Source organism: Lissotriton helveticus, chromosome 1_1 (assembly GCF_964261635.1).
Source record: "Lissotriton helveticus chromosome 1_1, aLisHel1.1, whole genome shotgun sequence".
NCBI lineage: Eukaryota > Metazoa > Chordata > Amphibia > Caudata > Salamandridae > Lissotriton > Lissotriton helveticus.
The window spans coordinates 360,473,745-360,496,000 of NC_136057.1; the positions used below are offsets into that span (position 1 = coordinate 360,473,745).

The window sequence follows — 22,256 nt, forward strand, 5'->3', positions numbered from 1 at the left end:
ATGAACTTTCAAGTGAAGGAAAAAGCTTAGCAGTCAACTTTTTAGAAAAATGTGCGCTGTTCCAACCTCCAAAAACGTGAAAAACTAACAGCAGGGGTGGGGGAATCATATCGCCCGACGCCCGAGCCATGTTGATGTTTATGATGGGCAAGAAGATTTAAAGTCTAGTTTGTCCGAGGGACAAGTAGACATTAAATTGCGTAAATAATCAATAACGGAGCTTTGGGCACTCTCGGACGCACAGAAACTCAGAGAGCTTTTCGAGGCCTCTGATTGTCATGAGCATCTCGCGCTCCCCTCCCCTGCGTCGGAATCATGTTACAAGGCACAGGAACAATCTGTGCCCCTGCCTCTTTTAAACATGAATTGAGCACTGTCAGCATTTCAGCACGTGAGTTAACCCCAGAGGGGCCTGTGGTACCAGCTGCTGCAATGGGGTGTCTTCCTGCCGTCACTTTTAATAATCTGTGCTTTGAAGAGAGCGCCAAGACGCAGCCCTGCAAGAGACTTGACAGTGAGTATCAGATACCGGTGGGGAGGCCCGGGATTTTAACATTGTTAATTGTGAGGCTGCATGGTCCCGAGGCAGGCGGGTGTCTACTGCGAACCTTCATGAGTGTGTTGTATAGGTCTGTTCTGCCAGAGGTGTATGCGCGCCACCTGTCAGTGTGGGAGACTTTGTATGTCACTTCTTTGTTTGTGAACTGTGACTCTTTTGGCTTGTTTTTCAGGAAACACTGGCAGGTCAATTGGGAGGTCAACTCGTTTAGTCAGGATCACAAATCGTCTGAAGAGAAATTCAGGATTAGACGTTTTTTTTCAAACGCAGTTAACAATTTTGACACTGGACTACATACCTTGCCAGTAAAACTGAAGTCTGTATCAAAAGGAAGTTTGTGATTCTTATGGTTGTGTGGGCGACTGTGCATGTATTTTGGGATAGTTTAAGACGAGTGGGTCTGTGTATGAGGAATTGGTGATGTCTAGAGTGTATTTTTATTATTAGACGGGGTCCTGGGTGATATTGAATTAAGACTATTGGTTATCTCAGTCTGGGGGTGGGTTTAGGGGCACTCTGCAGAAGAAAACATAGAATGTCTGTGCATTTCCGAAGGTCATGAAATGCAGGGCATCTCAATGCCTCAGAAAAGCTTCACATGAAGGAGCAGGAAAACATTGCTTCAATGCAACGCACTTTCAGCATTCACTAGTAAGAGGCTTGGGAGAGGGTGAGGGAGGAGAGGGGTTTTCATTCTTGTAATTTCGCCCTCTGCCCTTTGCAATTTGCTCCGGTGCCGTCCTCATTCTAGGAATCGGATGTAGGTTCCTGTATTTTTTTGTTTTCTCGTCCCCTTAACTCTGTGTGGCCCTGTGCTCCAAGATCTGGCCCCCTCTGCACCCTCTACATTGCTGAACGGGTATAGAGGATATATGACACGCTCCATGTTGTGCTCAAACACGAAAGTCAGTTTTCACAGGGCCTACACTTCCCAGCCGTCTCTGACTTGGTCTCTAAAGCAGCGAGGGCATGCATTGTGATTTCACTTAAACTGCCTCTCTCTGATAACCTTGTGCATCAGACACTGGCGGTAATGCAAGTGCAGATGCACGGCCACTCTATTTATGTAGTGCTGCAGCAGAGTACTTGCCCGTCAACCCTATTGCTTCTGCACCAATTAAAACAAATATGCAGTTGATGCGCACATGTGCAAGGATTTTTTGGCCAATTCCTAATGACTTTTCCTTCCTCTCAACTGAAAAGAAACGCTGCTCTGAACCTGGGCCCTTTCGACTTTAGAATGTAGTAGCTGATTAAGAGGTGGGCTAGTGGTGGCATGGTAGGAACAATTCTATGGCGTGTGCGAGAAGAACACGCCAGTAGGAGAGCACAGCCTATGAGTGCACCTGCTGCATAATTCTTGTGCTATGCACTCTTAAGTACCTGTACACCCCATCACTTATCCTTCACAGTTCAGAACAGAGCACCTGCAGGAATGGGGATACAGGGTGCAGGAGCAAGAAAAATTGTTCAGTGAGTTCACCCACCTGTTGCCACCATAATTGTAGATGCTTAGTTCACCCGCACTCTAGCATGGTGCACCAACATTCCTAATGTCTTCTTCCTCTGCCCGGAAATATGGGATGTGATCTGGTTGCAGTTGCACTCCAGCTAAAGGCTCACTCACAAAGTGTGTTTGTCAGTTATTAAGACATAACTGGTTCCTAGATTACTATGGATTTATATTTTAGCAATCTACCCCCAAACCGTTTTTGGCTAAAGATGTACCCTGTGTGAAAAAAAACAGTAGCACATTTGTGTGTTGTTGTATTTGATTATTATCTGTAATAAAGTGTGGGGCAATTACTGGAGGGTCTTTTGCCTGCAGCCATTAACAGTAGGTGCTGTATACAATGCATTATGTTCCAGTTATAATTAGGGGTGTTAACTTTATTTGCTGTCAGTGCAAGGTGTGCGTTTCCATTTTGTCTGAAGTGGTGGGTAGGTTCAGGTTGAGAGGAGCTGTAGATTTTCCTTAATTGCTAAATAATCAAATGCATTATACATGATGGGTTGTGTGTATTTGAAGACCTTTACACCTCTTATGGCAAGGGCTAGGAAGCAGGGAGAGATGGGCTTTGGCATGTTGGCATTTGTACAGTGTGTTAGTCCGTGCCCTAAGTATGGTTGTGGTGTACCCCCTGCTCCCTTCCTCCTACAACCTTTTTTGGTCCTACAGGGAAATACGAGATGCGAGTCAGTCTGCAGAAGGGGTTAGATGATGGTCAGAGACCACAATAACAGAGAAAATAAAAACAGGGAGTGGCACTTTTTGGATGTTTGTTCAGCTGAACAGTTAATATTGGAATTAGACATCCTGGTAGTTGAAGCATAAATAATCCTAATTCGTCAAATTTGCCTCGACTATCCATCAGGCCAGGAAAGGGTTTCCAACTCTACTGTGATGGAGCCCAGGTGTCCTTGCTTGCTAGGTGTGACATGGAATGCTGAGTCTGTCCAGTGACTCATTACCCCTCCATCACAATGATCCTCAGCCCTCCACTTCTAGATTGACTGTTTCTTTAACTTAGCTGTCCTTCCCTTTGCTGTGAGAAGGGAATGACGTTTTATTTGCTGCTATGTAAGTGTGTGTGTCATATGTTCTACATAACTTTTATTCTGAGTTAGACAAACTTGCACATCCACTGAAGAGTTGCCTCTCCATATCAGTGAAGCCTCCGCTGCCGCTTCCGCCATTACCACACCACAGTACGTGCAAGAGACCCTCGCACTGATACTGCCAGTTTTGTGTATGATACTTGTGTGGGAGAAGAATGTGCAGATGTTGCCTTGCATACACCATATTATAATCACCTTACACCTGCCCAGGAGTGTAAAAGGAGAAATTGATTTAACTTCCCCATTAAAAGTATAGAAACTCTGACAAGAATCGTGGATACAGTCTAAGTGAACCACAGTACCTCTGCTACGTGATTTCGCTGCTCCAGAGTTGATAGGCATGGCCAAGAAATGCAGTTATTCCCATCCACACATGTTTATCAGAACATCTTTTGCGTATTTTTGAACCAGGAGAGCTATGAGTTGGCCACACGAAGGAGAAACCCTTTCTGTCCTACAGGTTCATATTCCGACACCGTCATCCCCAAAGATAGCAATAAATGTAGTCAATTACCAGTCTGCACTCTGCCTTTAGATATCATTTCTTTACATATGAAATTCTGTCACAGACAAACCTGCTGATACGTGGTGCAGTGCACAATGACATCTTCACACATGCTGTACAACTAGCCAGTTCAACATTTCCATATAAGTGTGCATCATCACTCACTGCATATTTGAACTGGCATTTGAAATATGTATTGAACATATGTTGCACTGATCGCAGTACAGGCTCTCTCTGTGCAGACCTAGCTTAGTGATTTATACAGTAGGTAGGGCAAGCAGATATGTACAGAGGGCAAGTAGATTTCTGTAACATTTTGTCCCTTGGCCAAGTAGATTTTTTTTTAAATTCCACACCCCTGCTAACAGTCAATTCTAGGATTCCTAAATTTTGGAAGAATTTACATTCTGGATTACGCGGAAAGGGTTAAACCTCTCTACGAACTAATCAAACCTGATTTCAAACATAATAATTGGACTCAAAAACACAATGAAATGTTGCGTTCAGTACAAACAGACATGTTGGCAACAACACACTTACAAACGCGACAATATATGCAACCTTGTAATCCGAATCATCCCAGGGAGATGCGGATTCACATACCTAACCTTTAATGAAGGTGAAAAGGTACCAATAGCTTACAAGTCACACAAGTTACACTTGTTCACACAAGCTGAAATGAAATTCACTTCAACAGAAAAAAATCTGACAGCGGTTCAAACTGCAGTAGCAAAGGAGAGAGCCCTCACACAAGGTAAACGCATCAAAGTCGTTACACCTGTACCTGCCTTAGAGACAGTAACGAAGGCAAGCATTCCAAATACAAAAGCTCTACATCCAAGATGGATACAATGGGTTAATTCTCTTGCTACGACAGACAAATACGTTTTGACCCTTACATGAAAACACAAGAATTTCTCCAATACGAACGAGAATGTCCTCTGCCTACTGAAATTCTACCTCTAGAACATTACGGCTGTATAATATATACAGACGGATCTACACAGCCCGCAATTGGGGGTAAACAAGCTTATAGTGCTGCGTGCGCGATTGTTAAAGGTCGCTGGCGCGATGGTACATTCCGACCTATGATCACAAAAACTCAATCTCTAAGAGACTGTACAGCTCAGCGAGCTGAACTACAGGCTTTCAAGATGGCGCTAGAAAATACAGATCACGAATTCCCCACACTTATAGTGTGCGATTCATATTACTGCGTTCAATCTTAAAATGAATACTTGCAGAACTGGGTTCAAAATGGTTTTAAAGACTCAAAAGGTGGCACAGTCAAGCATAAGATGCTTTGGGAACAAGTAGTTCTTTTGCAAAAAGAACTACAAAAGACTCACGTGATTCATACACTGAGTCATCAGCGTGATGGCGTTCACGTTGAAGGGAATTCATTGGCTGATGAAGACGCAAAGGCAGCTGTGCAAACGGCTTCCGTAGCTACAATCAATCGTTCAAAAACAACAATAGACGGTGAAACCATGCTCGCTGTCAATGCCACGAGCAAAGGCAGTGGAGCCGCGATACCTCTAAATTATTCACTCAAATATACATACATAATTGATGCAAACTCTGTTCCTTTTGCTCGAATCCCTGGAGTGGGGGATAGGGTAATTCAAACGGAAACCGGAGAGGTGCTCTGATTCATGAAGCACATATGGGAGAGGGTCTGATACATCAAGGGATCTCTAAATCTCTATTAGAATTAGAAGAGATGTACTTTTGGCCAGGGTTGAAAGCTCACGTATACAAATTCGGAATTAATTGCGTTGACTGTTACAAATACAACAGCTTTGAACACCACCAGATTCCTGACTACAGTGTAGCCAGCCCATTGCAGACACCATTGTTAGATAGCATTAGACAATCCACGCTCAAACGTCCGAATGGACAAAAGCGGTCCCACAAATACTAGGACAAGATTCATTTGGATGTGGCCTCAGCGCTCGGCTGACGCCCGAACTGTTATAAAAGATTTGCGAGTCTTTATCGGCACATACGCAATCGGCACGCTACATTCTGACCAGGGTCCTGCGTTTAGCTCTAGGCCTTACAAGGAGGCCATGGCCAGCTTGGGCGTTGCATTGCAATTTTTGAGTCCATTCCATCCTGAAGGAAATTCAGTTGTGGAGAGAAAAAAATGTGACATAAAGCAATCTATAACAGCTAGGGTATTAGGTTTGGGTGATGGGTGGGTCAAACATCTAATAAATGTCCAATGTAGTCTTAATAACCTGCCAAGAAATTCTCTGGGTGGAATCACTCCATATGAAATCCTTTTTGGTACTAGAATGTTGGTTGAAGATCTTGATCGTCACACTTCAGTGGTGGAACAAAAACCATTTGATATCAAAGATCGTTCGTCTGTTTTCCAGGACTTAAATTAAACAAGAAGAAGTCTAAGCAACACCAGTGAAAAGTCAACAACCACTGAAGTAGAACAACCTGTCCCAGCAAGACCTGTCTGGATTCCAAAGATTGGGGATCTAGTCAGGGAAAAAATAGCAGACAAGAAGGAATTTGGGCCTTCTTACAGAAAACCAGTACCTGTACTAGCAATCCACGGATCAAGAACAGTGCTACTGCCGCCCCTTGCTGGAAGAAAGGAGAACCGGTCTGTATTGACCTGGTAAAACCACACCATGTGGCCAATAATAAGTAGTAGGCCCAGTGGGCTCCCAAGATGTAGCGGACGACCAAATCTTGCTACTATCCAAGAGGTTCAAACTGAAAGACTCATCACCTTTGAAGAATCTACAGTAAGGAAAGAAGGACTATGTAACAAAGCCATGGAACTTGTGCCTCTTGAAACTCAAATAACAGTTCGTCAAGAAACTCCCGTCTACAATGATGTAGCATCTGACTATACTAATATGTCAAAGGGCGAAGCAACTCCAGAGATTTCAAAGCACCCGGATGCAATACCAACAATTGACAGAACTGCCTCTGGCTATTTTATCAACTTTGATAACTTTTCTGAGGATCCCAGTGAACCTGAAACTACACCAGCAAATAAAACTTTCAAGGAAAAATTAACTGAACTTGGTCAAGAGCTTGCAAAAACATATCTGGTTTCACCATGGGTTCAATTTTGGATTTGATTAGGTGTATTGTATCTCCTGCTATGGCTAATTCTTGTGTTAAGTTTGGGAAAGTTGATAGATGGAAAACACATTAAAATGGACACAGCAAGTAAGAACATCAACTTGCTTCTGAAGCCACACAAATCATCTCATCGTGAACAACTAGACCTGTCATCAGTGAAAATCAAGCGGTTCCTCTACCTTGTGGAATAGCTTGGGATATAACTGATTATGACATTTATGGCCCTGTCGAGCTGCTGAAAATTCTATACCAATTTAAAGTTTCCTTGAGTGATTTAGTTTCACCCAGCACACTCTCTGATTATTGGGACTTTGGAACTGTTAATAACATGATGACAGACTTAGAAATGTCAGCAAAGTTTACAAAACATGAATACCTAGAAGGTTCATCAAAGTATGAAGAAATGTATTGTTTTAATCATTTTGGCCATCATTACTTGCATAAATCTGCAAACCCTATAAATGTTTTTACTTATAATCAATGGGAACATTTTCCAACACCTCCAAAAGGTAGTTCTAAAACATTTATTAGAACATTTCCATATTTTACAGGTTTTAATGTTACAAACCCAGAAAGGTTTTACTTTAAAAATGTTAATAAGACAGGCATGAAAAGTATGTTGACAAATACTAAACAAATTTATTCTGCAGCCTTTCATACTCAATTGTCCACCTTAGGCTTTGACTTTTGGAAAGACAACATTGAGACAAAAACTGTTTGGGGCACAAAAGACTGGCAGGTACAAGGGTTAGAAGCATTGTTCAGAGCCTGCATCATCCCAGAAAAATACTGTTCTTAAATGAAACTGTTCAACAGACATCTTGTCTTGGCCTGGCTAAGATAAAAGATTTAAACAAACCGTCCGTACCTAAGCCCACACCTGATAGTAATTTAACGTCAGGTGAGGAGGTAAACGTGAATTATATTTTTCTACAAAACAGAACACATCATGAATGGAAAAAATGGTTAATCTGGCCAACAGACACGAATAACTGTCAAGATAGATTCCTGAACAAGACACAAGGGTTCACAGTAACTCGACCAGATCCAAGATATATCCAAAGATAACATCCAGGGATAATAACAACTTATAGTGTAGGAAAACTATGCCTTGAATGGCTGCAGAGATCCACACTTCCAGAAATAAAACAACACTTATTTTTGCTTAAAGATGGCGTTGATTTGCGAGAAATCTTACTGGGACCTCGTAATCCACGTCATAAACGTTTCATATACGCCGGTATCTACGCTGCATCCAATGAAGAATGGAAAGTCCCGAAAATTTAAACAGCTGAAAGAATACGAGAAATTGGTCGTATTAATTTAGAGAAATCACTCTCTGTAGTTGACAATGAGTTAACAACTCTGTCGTCCAGAATTTATTCTTTGGACAGCATTGTATCCTCTGCCATAGACATAATGGAACAGTACTTGCTAATGTTACAACATGGCCAGTCTCAATTGCGTTCTATAATGCTGCAAGGCTGGACATTACAAAATCTCCGTTCAGGCTACGCGCCTTGACGTTTAATCAACACTACGTCATTGTTTTCTGTGTTTATCCTTACAGATAAACAAATCTCGTTGGCACAGAGGGGAGCAGACTATACGGTGCTGAGCATAGAAAAACTGGAGAGATTACCATTGACCGTTTCTGAGAAACCATTGGTGGAATGGATAATACATGGTACCATCACGATACCAGTGACGACCATCCAGTTTCAGTATTGCTTAAAACACATACCAGCAGGCCTGTATGAAAGGTTGGGTAAAGAATACATTAAGTCGACCTGGGATTTACCATACACACACAAATGTTGGAGTGGGGGAAAGGAGGTATTTCCTAGTGGTAAAAATTGTAAAAGCTCACTAAGCGGTACACTGTTATGTCAAGGCATTAATTTACACAGAGTCCGCAAGGGTTCTTCCAATAACCTTTCTTGCCACCTGCAAGGTTCGCCCACAGCGGTGATAGATCCAGTTTTTAGGCAGCTTTCCAATGGTAGCTACATTATCTTAAATGATCACAGCTGTTGTGGAATGATGCCAGGAATAAGCTATCTCGTTAGTGTGTCAGCCAGGGTCACTTGTTGTATGCAAGTATTGTTTCCTAAAACTAAGACAGACGAGGAGTCGCCACTATGGCCTTCACTGAACATCTCTTCTATATGAATTGATACTTTAAGCAGAATGAAAGCAATTCTTTTGCAAAAAACTGGGCCACTGACCTCGTCCAAAGAGACGTATGATCTGTAAGTTGCAAGGTCCTCTGCGGAGATACATGCATTATTATCAACAAACTGCCCAATACATTTTGCAGAAATGTTAGGTTGTATCTTTAACATGTCTGATACCAGCGGTATTGCAAATGTATTTAAGACTATTTTTTTCAGCACTGTTAGCACCCTTTGAAGCAGTCCTGGCCATTTTTCCTAACTTCGTACACTCTGTGTTCGGCGGCCTGCCTCTCATTTTGGGACTCGTAGCAGGGATACTATTTTTATTCCTCCTGCTCCGATATGACAAATCCGGCCACCAGCGATACCCAAGTCAGCATGGAGAATGCGCTCCAGGCCATGAGGTATCGTGACAGAATAACACAGATCTTTGGCTTGGCTCGTTTGAGAGATCTGAATACCACATGGTTCCTGTCATTCAGACCAATCTGGCAAGATTGCATCTTACCTGTTCTACGATGCCTGCGCTGTGGAGAGGAATGCGTGTTAGATATCTGTCTAACACTACCATCGGCTATGCCAACGGATGTTGACGCATTACTGGGTCTGGTAACGGCTCATGTGTTGTGTTGCCCCCAACGGCTATAAAACCTCATGGCAGCATTCATTGAGATCTCACCGGCAAATCCAACTGGAGGTGAGATACGCGGACCGACAGGCACACAGGTACCATCTGCTATGAACATTGCTAATGCGGCTGACGCTGACGGCGATGCTTCACATCTGTGTACAATTGACCTTCTTAATGAAGTAGTTGAACTTTCATCTACTGTGGTAGACGATTTCTTTGCCAGCCTGGATGACTTAATGTTTACTCCTGACACCGAGAATAACTTTTGAAATTAGCATGCAGCGTTCTTTCGAACTCTAAGATTCGACCTTCACTTTTTTTAAAACAAAAGCTTCCAAGTTTGGAACTCTACATTTTATAATTTAATTTGACTTTTTTCCAAAACAGACTGAACTTTGGCACAAAGCAATCTGCTTAAAGTAGAACTATTCTTAGAGAACAAGAATTCTTTGACTACTTCCTAGAAACAATATTGACCTAGTGCACAAATAAAAATAGATTGTATATTCTGCTATGGGATGGACGCGACCTTTTTTCTGTATCTAGAGCCATTTCATAAATGTAAATTTCGTGATTCATTTGATTAGCATTGCTAATATCATATCATATGCTTACAATGAAATCATTGCCCTTAGATGCATATTGTGCAAATGCTCATTTTGTGTACAAGCAATTTTTTTTTAATACATTTCATGTATTTTTAGGGTGGGATTGTAAAAACACATGCTCTAGCTTTTATGTTTAGTACTTAATCTTAGATGAACATGATAACGTGGAGTGGGTGTTGTGAACCATTTTAGGACACAATTCTAAATTTCCAGATTCATGCCCTTATATAGGTATAAATCACTATATCCTTATATAGGCATAATAATCATAACTATATTTACTCATAGCTCATGCAGTCCAAATACGGCAGGGCTACCTTCCACTAGTTCCGAAAATCTACAACGATTTCTTGGTAAACTCGGCTATAGCAGCTAGGGACTTTCCCTTGCTCGAGAACTGACTTGTCCAAGAACTCATGGAGTTTTCAAAGCACTGAGAGTCTTTAATGACGTTATTATGTCCACCTTTATGTCAAACTCGGCAACTTAGAGTGTATAAATATGCCCACACTTGCCTTAGCAAACACACAGTTGTTTGGAGCAGTTCGACTATCTACTTGCCCGACGAATCCTGCTACTGCAAGTGCCGAAGGAAGCCGATCCTCCAGCAGACGCACTGAGAGAGACGCTCTCTTTTCTCCTGCCGAGAAATCCAGCTCCAGTGTTTCCAGGCTACCCTTGCGGGTTGCTGGGAAATCGATTACTGAGCCTGACCTTCTTCATTCAAAACTAAGGTACGGAGCTGATTAGACCCTAAGAGAAATCTTGGACAGACTCGTGGCAAAGAATAGTACATTTATGCTACACCTCACTTACTTCTTCCCTCATACTAAGCTTAGGTTAGGTACATCGGGGTAGGCGTATTTTAGAAGCACCAGTTTAGTACTTTTAGCCTCTGTTATTTATGTATGTATTTATCTATGGTTTAGGAACCGTACAATGCTCTTACAGTATTATTTTATTCTACTCTTTATACTGTATGCATTATATTTTACAACCAGTATTACAATTGTAGCAGTACATTTCTTATGCTTGAGAAAGAATACTGTTCAATAATACCTTTTTATTGAAAACGCCCGTCGATCTATTTCTCTGTACCTCTGGTGAGACGAAGCATGCACGATTGACAGAGTGAAATATCTATCTATTGTTTTCACGACTCTGAAGATACGTTTTATCTTGGGGAAACAAAGTTGTCATGTTTATGCGGTTGTCAGAAACGAGTCCCTTCTTGTTTATTTGAGAAAGTTTCTAGTGACCTCTGAGCTGGCTGGCACTCACAATTAAGTCTAATATATTCGATAGAGACCTACTAGACCTTAGTCCTACGTCTAACCTATAGGGTATATTATTCCAATGCGCAGAGCCTATTGGGAATATAGGAACTACACTACAGTATGCTAATTCCAGGCTCCATGCCAATGCCAACCCACCCATTAGAGTTGACAGTGGAGCGCGCCTGCATACAGCGGATCCATTGTAAGTCACGTACCACTCTGCTCTATTCCACACTGCTGCCATTAGTAGGGCTTCCTTTAGAACACGAGCTCTCCAAGTCTGGACAAAGCCATCACTTACGGAAATAGGATCTATGTTCGCAGACAGCCACCTACGTCCCTTCGACAAAATAGCAGCCGATACGGGCCTACCCAGAGATCAGTTCCTCCTCTAAGCTTAACTGGTGACATATTTCTGCCAAGTCTGGCATATGTGCGATAGAGAACCAGCAACGCATCCGGTCCTTCACGCCATCCTGCAAATGGGACCTGGATGCCACATTATGACTTGGATGTACAGGGCCATTCGTGATCTAATAGCAGTGTCACTTACACCCCTACGGGACAAGTGGGAGGCAGCACCGCAAAGGCCGTTACATGACGAAGAATGGGAACAAGCACTAAAATACCCAAAGTAAGTATCCCGTAATCCCCAATTTAAAAACATAACATTTTTCGTCTTGCATCATGCATACCTAATGCCCGAGCAACTTCAAAAATACTATCCGAACAACCCATTCTCATGTCCAAGATGTCAACTCCACAGCGTGCCTTTCTTTCACATGTTTTAGAATTATCCAGCACTTCACTCCTTTTGGAGCCCAATACACACCACACTGGAAGACATAACGGGACTCACAGACCTTACAACATGGGATACCTGCGCATTGGGCATATTCAAACATCGCAAAGTCAAGGTGCACTTTGCGTCTCTGGTCCTCCTATTAGTGAAGCGGGGAATTGCCATCCACTGGAGAACTCCAACGGCGCCCCCATTGTCAGCCTGGGTAGGAGCAGTCTCTAAATGGGGGGGCATCAGAAGAAGAGGCCCTGCAATACGAGGAGGCCTGTGACATACGTAAATGCTGACTCTCCATGCAATGGGCGACGCTCCAACTTAGCTTTAAACATACTCTAGATCACACTAGGTCCCCCGGGACATTGTCACACCCCCACAAGCTACATCGAGTGCATCCAACCTCCGTAGACCCCTCATCAGAATTCAACACACAAGCCGCAAAAGCAGAGCATGCACAAATGACTCCCCTGAGCCTCATTAAGCCACCATTTCTAGCGCCTTTTCCATGCAAGTGCAAGCGCGGACTCTAAGCACCGCTCATCCAATTTCATCCTCCTGTCCCTTCCCTCACACAGTGCACCCCCAGTTCAATTTAATTCCCCCAGTTTACTTACTGTTACCGCACAATGGGCCACATGTAGGTCACCAAATACCGGTCGGTACGGCCGAATTAGGCCGTTACCGACCGGTATGGTGATTAAGATGTAGGGTCCATTATTTGACAGAATCGGTAAATTTACAGATTCTGTAAAATACCGAATCGGTAATTTTACCGATTTGGTAAATCCATATGTAGGTGACACTCCTAAGAGTGCCACAGGCCCTTAAGAGTCGGTATTTTACCACCCAATCCTATCGGGTGGTAAAAATACCGAATTCAGGTGTGCATGCACATCTGTGCTTGCACACCTGTGCAATGTGACACACAGACATGCCCTTACGGCATGTATGTGTGCCACATGTAACACATGCCTGTACTTGGGGTGCTAGAGGGTGTCAAAGTGACACCCCCTGCACCCTTGCAGGATTCGGTATTTACCAATTCGGTAAATACTGAATCGGTATTGCCCATTGATTCCTATGGGCTTCAAGGCCCATAGGAATCAATGGGCAATACCGAATCGGTATTTACCGATTCGGTAAATACCGAATCCTGCAAGGGTGCAGGGGGTGTCACTTTGACACCCTCTAGCACCGATTCGGTAATTCGGTAATTCAAAAACAAAAATTACCTACATCTCCCTCCTTCATATTTACCGATTCATAAATACCGAATCGGTAAAATTCGGTATTTATGAGTCGGTAAATTGAAGTTACCTACATCTGGCCCTATGATTACTGGACTCTCGCAGCTGTCCATGTTCAAGTTTAGGACAAGAAGCAATTACGGAACAATAAAATCGTAACCGCCTTCCTCCTTAGGTATCGATCAGAACACCAAACCTACCATGTGACAATAGATAATGCGAAATTGCTACCAACTGCATGTATAAGCTCTTATGTATAACTTGGTCGAAGTTGTTGTAACATTTTACTAATGAACAATGAAAACAAAATAAAAAATTGACTACAAATAAATTAAGGGGAGAGCAAGACAAATGGAACTTGAGCTCAGCAGCTCCTGGCAGGAGTATCACAGCAGTGCTAAACACATCTCGGCCACTCAATTTTGGGAGACCTGACGAGATAAGAAAGCAATGAAAAACAAACATTTGTTGAGATGCTCTGGCTTGTAGGGAAACTTATGTGTTATCCTACCTCCCTGAATGTTCTTGTGAAGTTAAATGCAGCGAGCAACTAGAACTAGTAAAAAGATGGCCCCCCTTATCCACTAGACGTGGCATTTTTCTTCACTGGGTTTCCACCCTCACAAGCACTAATGTGTTTCTCAGCAAGCTCATACAGAGGTTTTGGAGTCTTTTATGTATTTTAGAATTGCAAGTGGATGTGAATAGGGCCCCAGTCTTGATCTGTTAAAATGGAATTGGGTTAAAAAAGACACTTGATTTGTTTGTATTCATGTTAAAGATGGCTCTATACAAAGTAAAAAAAATTTAAAGTGGGAGATTAACATAGGCGATATGACACCTTCTTCATAATTTGATCTACATCGGTTTTTCCTAAAAGTGGTTCTTTTCTGACACATCTCCTGTTTCATATTTGTGCATAAAAGTTGGACCCCACAACCAGACTTGTTCTCCGCAGGGTACTCAGAAGACTACTGTGCAACCAGAGCTGCTGTCTGCCAGAGGCAATGCAACCTCACCTGAGGTCTGGATCACCTTTTGGAAAAGATGGACCTGCCAACCCTTATAGCATGAGAACCGTCAGTCTAGGAAGGAGCTAGAAGCAATGCCAGCCTGTGCCATGGGGCAGACAGAAGATATGACTGCTGAAGAGTGATCTGTTTGACCTGAGTGTTCTTCAGTCTGCAGACTTTCAGTGCTGGTTCCTGGTGGGAGCCACAACTCTGCAACCTTTTTTGGATAGTCTCCTTCGGGCTGTAATCAACCTATGCTTGACCATAACTCACCAAGTAGTGATCAGCCTCTGTGTGGTGCAACTGCCAAGCTGATCCGCTTTTTTTGGGGCTGCAACTGCCGAAGTGTGTTTTATACTGTAAAGATTTTAATTAATCGCACAGTTAATAAAGATTACTAGTCTGAACTGCCGAAGTTGTACCCAGCTCAGTTGGGGTTGAGCAACCAAAGTCATGATCCGGTTAAAGGAGAGGGGAGTGCATCTGTCGGGTCAAATGGTGCCCCGGCAAGGGCCTGACAGACGTGGTGTAGACCAAGCCGCAATCTTCCCCTTACAAAGGCATAGGCACCTACTGTTTGTCAAGTCATGACCACGCCAAGCCAGGACTTCTGTCTCTTTCACCTGCCACTGCAGGTCCCAGAGTGGGTACACCACAATATGTGGTCCTAGTGCCCGATGTGGAAGAAAATAACTTTTGACTAGCATGCTGCCTCTCTGTGCTTGAAGGTCCAGGCATGCAAGGTTGACCTGTAAGGGCTGATTCCACTAGAGAGGGGGGGGACTAATTTGCACCTGAGCTATATTCACACACCTACTGTATTCCCCGTAAAGAGAGCAGGTTCAATGAGAACTGGGAGAGAGCCTTTACAGAGGAGTAGCGAAGAAGTAACACAAAATATGTTCTGTTCCTGGTGGTGGGTAGTTATTACATTCTAATCTGTAATAAAGTACTTTCTGTCCTGTAAAGATTAGCAGTGAGCGGTACATCCACTTATTGAACTGATGATTAATTGTTGAGCTCAGGCACTCCCACACCACCTCCCTGAGATGGATGTAACTACTCGCCTTTGCCACCAATGAAAGTCTAGTGTGGAAAGGGTTGTACTGGGCCCAGGTTTTAGAGCCCTAGTAGAACGGAACCTGGGGACAATAGAGGTAAATTACCTAATTGGTTAGTAGCCCCTGCTTGTCCCATGGCCCTCGGAACAGTGTCTGACAGTCTCCTGTTATCAGCTTGTCCTTTTCATCGAGTACACTCATGCCTTACTACATCCCTAAAACACATTCTGAATTTGACATCTATTTATCAGAATCAGGGATTTCCATCAAATATCAGAGATTGTCACCACCATTATGCCAGTGATAGTCAAAATGAGATCAAGAATGAATCACTATTTTTCCGGAGATTGCCAGAATATTGTCAGTAATGCTCCCAACATGTCAAGGAATGACCACAATTATGCCATGTTCAGCAAAATGCTGTCACAACACCCACAATCAAGAGATGGGCCACTGGTTGCTGGGCATAGTTAAATGCAATCACCAATGCCAGTTAGGAACAGGTGTCCCTTACTTAAATTATCCTAGATTATATTACATTAAGATACAATGAAATCTATGTTAATTGTCAAATGGAGTAACAAATGTTTTTATTAAGACATATAGCACATTAATAAAGTGGAAAACACAACAGAAAAAAAGCTAAACAACCTTTAGGGTCAGACATTTTACATGTGACTGCAGTAAAGACAAGCAAATAATGTCACATATTGAAGAAAATACCAATGCCCACATGCTAAATTATATATCAATGTTATACACAGACGCCGGGCATCCATGGCTAGAATACAACTCACATTGAGGTTGGCCCTCTCAGCCCATCAATTCCAGGATCTTATATCTGCATTTCTTTCACAATCAGATCTTGCGGTGCCTTCCCTGAACTGGTAGGGCTTCTGCCCTAGCTTTTACTTCTCATTGACACATTTGCTTTATCTTTGCATTTAGTGTCTTAGGCATAAATTCTTGTGTCCTGATGATGGTCCCAATATCACTTGATAGAATGAACACGTTGTCGAAATACAGTACCATGACCCCTAACATTGATATATAATTTAATATGTGGGCATTTTACTTTCTGCAGTATATGACATAATTTGCTTGTCTTTAGTGTAGTCACGGGTAAAATGTCGGATTTTTCTTTTGTTTACCACTTTGTTAATGTTCTCTATGTCTAAATAAAAGAATGTGTTACTCCATTTGGACAACTAACAGATTTCATCGTATCTCAATGTAAAATTATCTGAGATAATTTAAGTAAGGGGACCCTGTACCTTGAAAAATATATATATATATATGTAGAACTATACATCTATCCATATAGTTATGCAAGGGATAGCAAAATAGCCCCAGTAAGCCAGGTACGCAACATGCTAACATTACCATTAAGCTGGCAAGTCCTCTTGCCCGCACCCACCCAGCCAGCTGTTCCTCTGCGGCTATGCACACAGTTATTTATATACACACACACACACACACAAACACCCACACACACTCCAGCGCACACACACCCGTGCACACACACACACACGCAGATACATGTAAACATATAAGAGCATGCTCACACATACGCACACATTCACACTAGTAGTGTTTATTGGCCTTTGCCCACCTACGGCTTCTTGCATACCTAAGACCAGCAGTAGTAATACTGGCTCAGTAACTCATTGAGCCTCCAGCCCAGAGGGCATCCAAGTAAGACGTGAGACTGGCGCTGACAGTTCCAAGCCACTTAATGTTAGTTCTCACTAGAATAAGGGAATGGAGATCTGGAACCAACACCTCTATCTACTGAGAATTGAGGAGGCCTAGAACATATACAAAGTAGACCAAATCTACAGTGAACACAAATATGGTCACAGGAACAGGCTCCAGAGAACACAAATGTGTGAGATAACAAGGACCCCCTGATAAGAATCAAATTCCTGGGTCAGGGAAAACAGTATATGTAAATAAACACACCCAGGCATAAATCACTACCTACTAGCACATAAAGGATGGCAAATAAGCCACAAAATTAAATAATACACAACTGTTTTAGCACGAAAAGTACATTTTAATTGCATACATAGGATAGTTTTTGATAAAAACAATGAATCATTGATGAAACTTGATAAAACATGTTGGCATTATAGCATATGCATTGATTGATACAAAAACAAATTCTATTATAAAAATATGTGGATGGTTTCCTGTCTACGCGTTTCGACACATGACCGTGTCTTCTTCAGGACTGTACCATCATGATGCTGTTGAAGATAATCTTCTTTAAAATTATCCTATTAATTGAACCTTGCCAGTTAACTGCTGAGGTATGTTCACAATAGATGATACTCTGTTTATAGACAGCTCGGAGGATTTCGGAACTGCGTCTTATTGCCTATGTCCGCCCTTCATAAGCTACCGGTGAACTGTTTAAAAACTCCCGTGACGTATCGAGTTATCGTGTCAGTGCCTGCGTCTACGAGAAAGGTAGTGCGCTGGAAACATTTGAAGGCTGGCAACTAGCCTACGCGATGTTTTAGCCGTAGCACAGTCAATAATTGATGCGTTAACACGTTTCTTCAGTATTTGTCAAACGTCATGGATTTCATTCTTCTTTATTCGACGAGGCAACGGCGTGCCGGATAACTTCTCGATAGCGTCTACGTATTCAGCAGCAGCTTTGTATCAATCAATGCATATGCTATAATGCCAAAATGTTTTATCAAGTTGCATCAATGATTCATTGTTTTTATCAAAAACTATCCTATGTATGCAATTAAAATGTACTTTTCGTGCTAAAACAGTTGTGTATTATTTAATTTTGTGGCTTATTTGCCATTCTTTATGTGCTAGTAGGTAGTGATTTTTGCCTGGGTGTGTTTATTTACATATCCAGGGAACAGGCAGCAATGGCCGTTTGATGCTCTATACTAGTGGTTCTTGAGTGCTGTGCGCTTCCACTTTATAATTACTGGAATTTGAGGATCCCCACTGAGTCCTTATTGGAAGATGGGGACCCTCACAAACTAAGCAATTTCTATGATTTAAACCTCAAAACAACACATTATCCTACAAAAACATATAGACAACAAACAAATGACCAAATATTGGGGTAGTTAGTTTAATGCACAACCAAATGAGGAAAGGTTTTCAAATTTTCAATTTTGCTTCTTTAGTTGCATATACTTTATTAGTTTAAATGTATCAATTCTAATATTAGTTAATTTTGTAAAATATCCACGGACCCCCTCCTATAGAGGGCTCGCACCCTCCAGGGGTCCATTGACCACAGGTTCAGAACCACTGCTCTATACTTACCTCTTATTGACTGTCCCGCAGAAATCTCTGAAATTGAGGGAAAATGGTGGAAATCTAGGGGCTGGACTCAGCTGCTGCCAGACTTCAGGATCAATGGCTTTCTTCCCATGAGCCTAGCAAAACATGCCTACATGCATGTTTGCTGTCGCCCTCTGCAGACACGACCTCCATTTTTCTGCTGGAATTCTGGAGAGCACTTAAAACCTAGCTGTTCGATTGAGTCACCTGACGATCATGAACCTCCACCACCTGCATACCCTCTCAGGTGATTAGTCGCACTATATACATCCACTGGATTCAATTGTTGATTGAGTGCTACCTCTTAGGCACACACTGAGCATACAAGATTAGAGTGTAATCAGAGTTACAACTGTAGAGAGCCTGCCACTCATTGGCTCATCTCGCTAGGTAGGTGGCGTAGGTTAAATGGGATTCCAGGCTTCACGCAAATCACTTTAATGCACTGAGCTCTTTTAAGGGATATGAGGGAGACACAAACCAAAAACTGCCCCTGCTGAGCATATTACCTTGCAATTGTGTAAATAATTTTCACTCCCATGAAGTCCGGGTGCTCAGTGGCAAACTGCTTGGCCACATCTTTGAACGTCTCGAGAGTCCAAGCCCTGTCATGCTCTGTCCCATCCAGTTCGTAGACCTGCAATAATAAATGAATAAATAAATAAAATAATTTATGCTAAAGTGTTTTACTTATTTATGCATGAAGGAAAAAACTTCACCTGCGTGGCAGTTTTTATATTTCATCATAATTGTTCTGCCACCAAAAATGGCACACATTCGGGCCTATTCACAAACATAACTTACACTTGTGGATTATTTACAAGTGTAAGTTTACTCTTACACTTTTGAGTAACATTACTACTTTGAGCTACTCACAATTTCCAAGAGTAAAGTTACTCAAAGTGTAGGCTTACTTGTCCCCATCAACTGAAAGGGGGATTGGAGACAAATGTATGTGTGTAAGTTACTACCACCAAAAAGAAGCAGTACCAAGCCCAGCACCACACATGGTTAACTACTGAATCTGCAAAAAGGAGGTAGGGACTAAAAGAAAACGTCATAGGGAATAATACTATTTTGGGGGGGAATACATTCTTTATAAGAGTCCCCCCCATCCCACCCCTCACAGCTGGTAAAATTCCTTAAATACATAATAAGTTTTAAATTAAATGCCCACATTTATAACAATTTGAATATACAAGTCAAATATTTTACACATCAATAAAAAAAGAAAGAAAACCCCCGGGCCAACCCACCCCCTATTGGCTGACGAGGCAAGCGCAAAGTGCAAGTACATCTCAAATGGGACTAAGTACCTATCTCGTCATCCTGCAGGTCTGCCGTGATCTCTGACCCACTCAGATGTAGGGGCCCAGATTCTTTAGCTTTTTCGCCGTGTGTGGTTCCCTTTCTTCATATGTATAGCTTTCTCCAGGTTATAGACCGCTAATGTAGTATACTTGTAAATGTAGTATACTTGTAAAGCACACAGCTGCCCCAGCAACGGGGCGTCCCGGCGCTGTATAACTCTGGGGAACCCGTCCTGGCTTTCCCTGTGGGATGGTCCCTTGCTGGGAGTCCCCAAGGTGGAGCCAGGCATCCCCGGAATTGGTGGGGCCGTTGTGGAGATTAGGCAAGCTAATGCCCAGAGTTGCCGAGTGGAACCCCTGATTAGAGTAAGCACCGAAGCGAGAATTATCGAGTCCGCTGACCAAGGTCCACGACCCTGCCGCGTCGGGAATTGAACCCTGGTCCCAGGCTGACTTCTGCGCCCAGGCCTGCCCCCTCTAACCAGTGAGCCACACTACTCTACTCTAAGAGACTGGCCAGCCACTGTTCAAACCCATGCGGGCTGAGATACAACCAGGCTGAGGCTATGTAAAGTCTGAAGATTGCCACAGCAATAAAGACCAGTTCATGCCTATTATCTAGCTGTTCCCCTCGGATACCCCTAATTAAATTAACTCGGATGTTAAAATGACCTCCTCTTTTAACACCACTGACAAGAATTCAGATATCTCTTTTCCCAAATTTCCGAGCTCAATACAAGTAGCAAAAATATACACCCAAATAGGTTGCTTTCTCAACCACCCGGCTGTCTATCATCCCGATCTTCTCATTAATAATAATTTGGGTCTTATCTTTATTCAGAGCATAACTGGAGGCTCGGCCAAAACGCCTTGCTTCCACCCCTAGTATTTTAATAGCCAAGATCGAATCAGGTGTTACAATGGCTATGCCGTCGGCATAAGCGAGAATCTTAGTCGCCTGATTTTGAGACCATATTGCCGGTATTTGATCATTGCCTTCCAGTCTTCGAATAAAAGGAGCAATCAAAATTGCAAAGCGTAGGGGGGAGAAGGGACAACCCTGCCTAGTCCCTCTTGATATTAAAAAAGTCTCAGAGACAACCCTAGCATTTGGGTCAACATATAACATTTTAACCACCTGAGTAAAGCCCGAACCAACCCCAATTCTTAACAATGCCCTCCAAAGAAACTGCCAGGAGACCCAATTAAAGGTTTTTTCTGCATCAAGCAGAATAATAGCCATCAGGTCCCTAACTACCTTGGTGGCATCTAGCAGAGGTATAACTCTCAGAATATGACCAATCGTTGATTTGTCAGGAATAAATCCATGTTGCCGCTCCACGATAATTTTGTATATAATAGGTGAAAGCCGCATGACCAGGGCTTTAGAGTACATTTACGAGTCATCATTAATCAAAGTTATTCGGCAATGGGAGCCCAATTCAAGAGGAGACATCTTTTTTTTTCAGTAAACCGCTATTTTAGCAGAAGGCCATTAGAATGGTGGTCTCCACCCATTAAAAACATGTACAAATAGGTTGCTCATAACCTCCAAGAGTTGGATGGCAAAAACCTGATAAAATTCCGTCAGAATGCAATCAGTCCCGGCGGCTTTCTCGTTTGCTAATTCATTTATAGACAGCAATATCTCAGTCCCTTGAAGGGGTTTGTCTGATTCCTCCTGGTCTTCACTGGAAAATTGCATATATGGGGCTGAATCGAGTACTCCTCAATAAGTCTCTGTTCTCTCCCATTGTTTTCCAAATATAAATGTTGGTAGTAGTGCTTGAACTCTTTCCTGATCGAAAATGGGTCTGTAACTCGGCCTAGGACTGGGTCATTTATCTCAGGTATTAAATTTGACAACATTTGTTGCCTAGTCCGAATCGCTAAATCATGCCCAATCTGTTTATTAAATTCATAGGCAATTTCACTCTGAGCGCCAGTTTGTCCATAGCTTTTTTTACTAGAACTTCTAGAATAGCGGCTTTAGTGATAACAACCCGCTGTTGGTC

The 22,256-nt window shown here is 42.5% G+C and overlaps 1 protein-coding gene across 2 annotated transcripts in view; it reads right to left on the reverse strand.

Annotated features, from left to right (window-relative positions):
• The window catches only part of LOC144808584 (adenosine deaminase 2-like), a 468,380-nt gene that overhangs the window by 160,744 nt on the left and 285,380 nt on the right, over positions 1 to 22,256 (reverse strand). For both annotated transcript variants that reach the window (XM_078673647.1, XM_078673645.1), the window contains exon 6: positions 19,441 to 19,568. In XM_078673647.1, the coding sequence (XP_078529773.1) occupies positions 19,441 to 19,568 (128 nt within the window). The remainder of the gene's footprint in view (positions 1 to 19,440; positions 19,569 to 22,256) is intronic.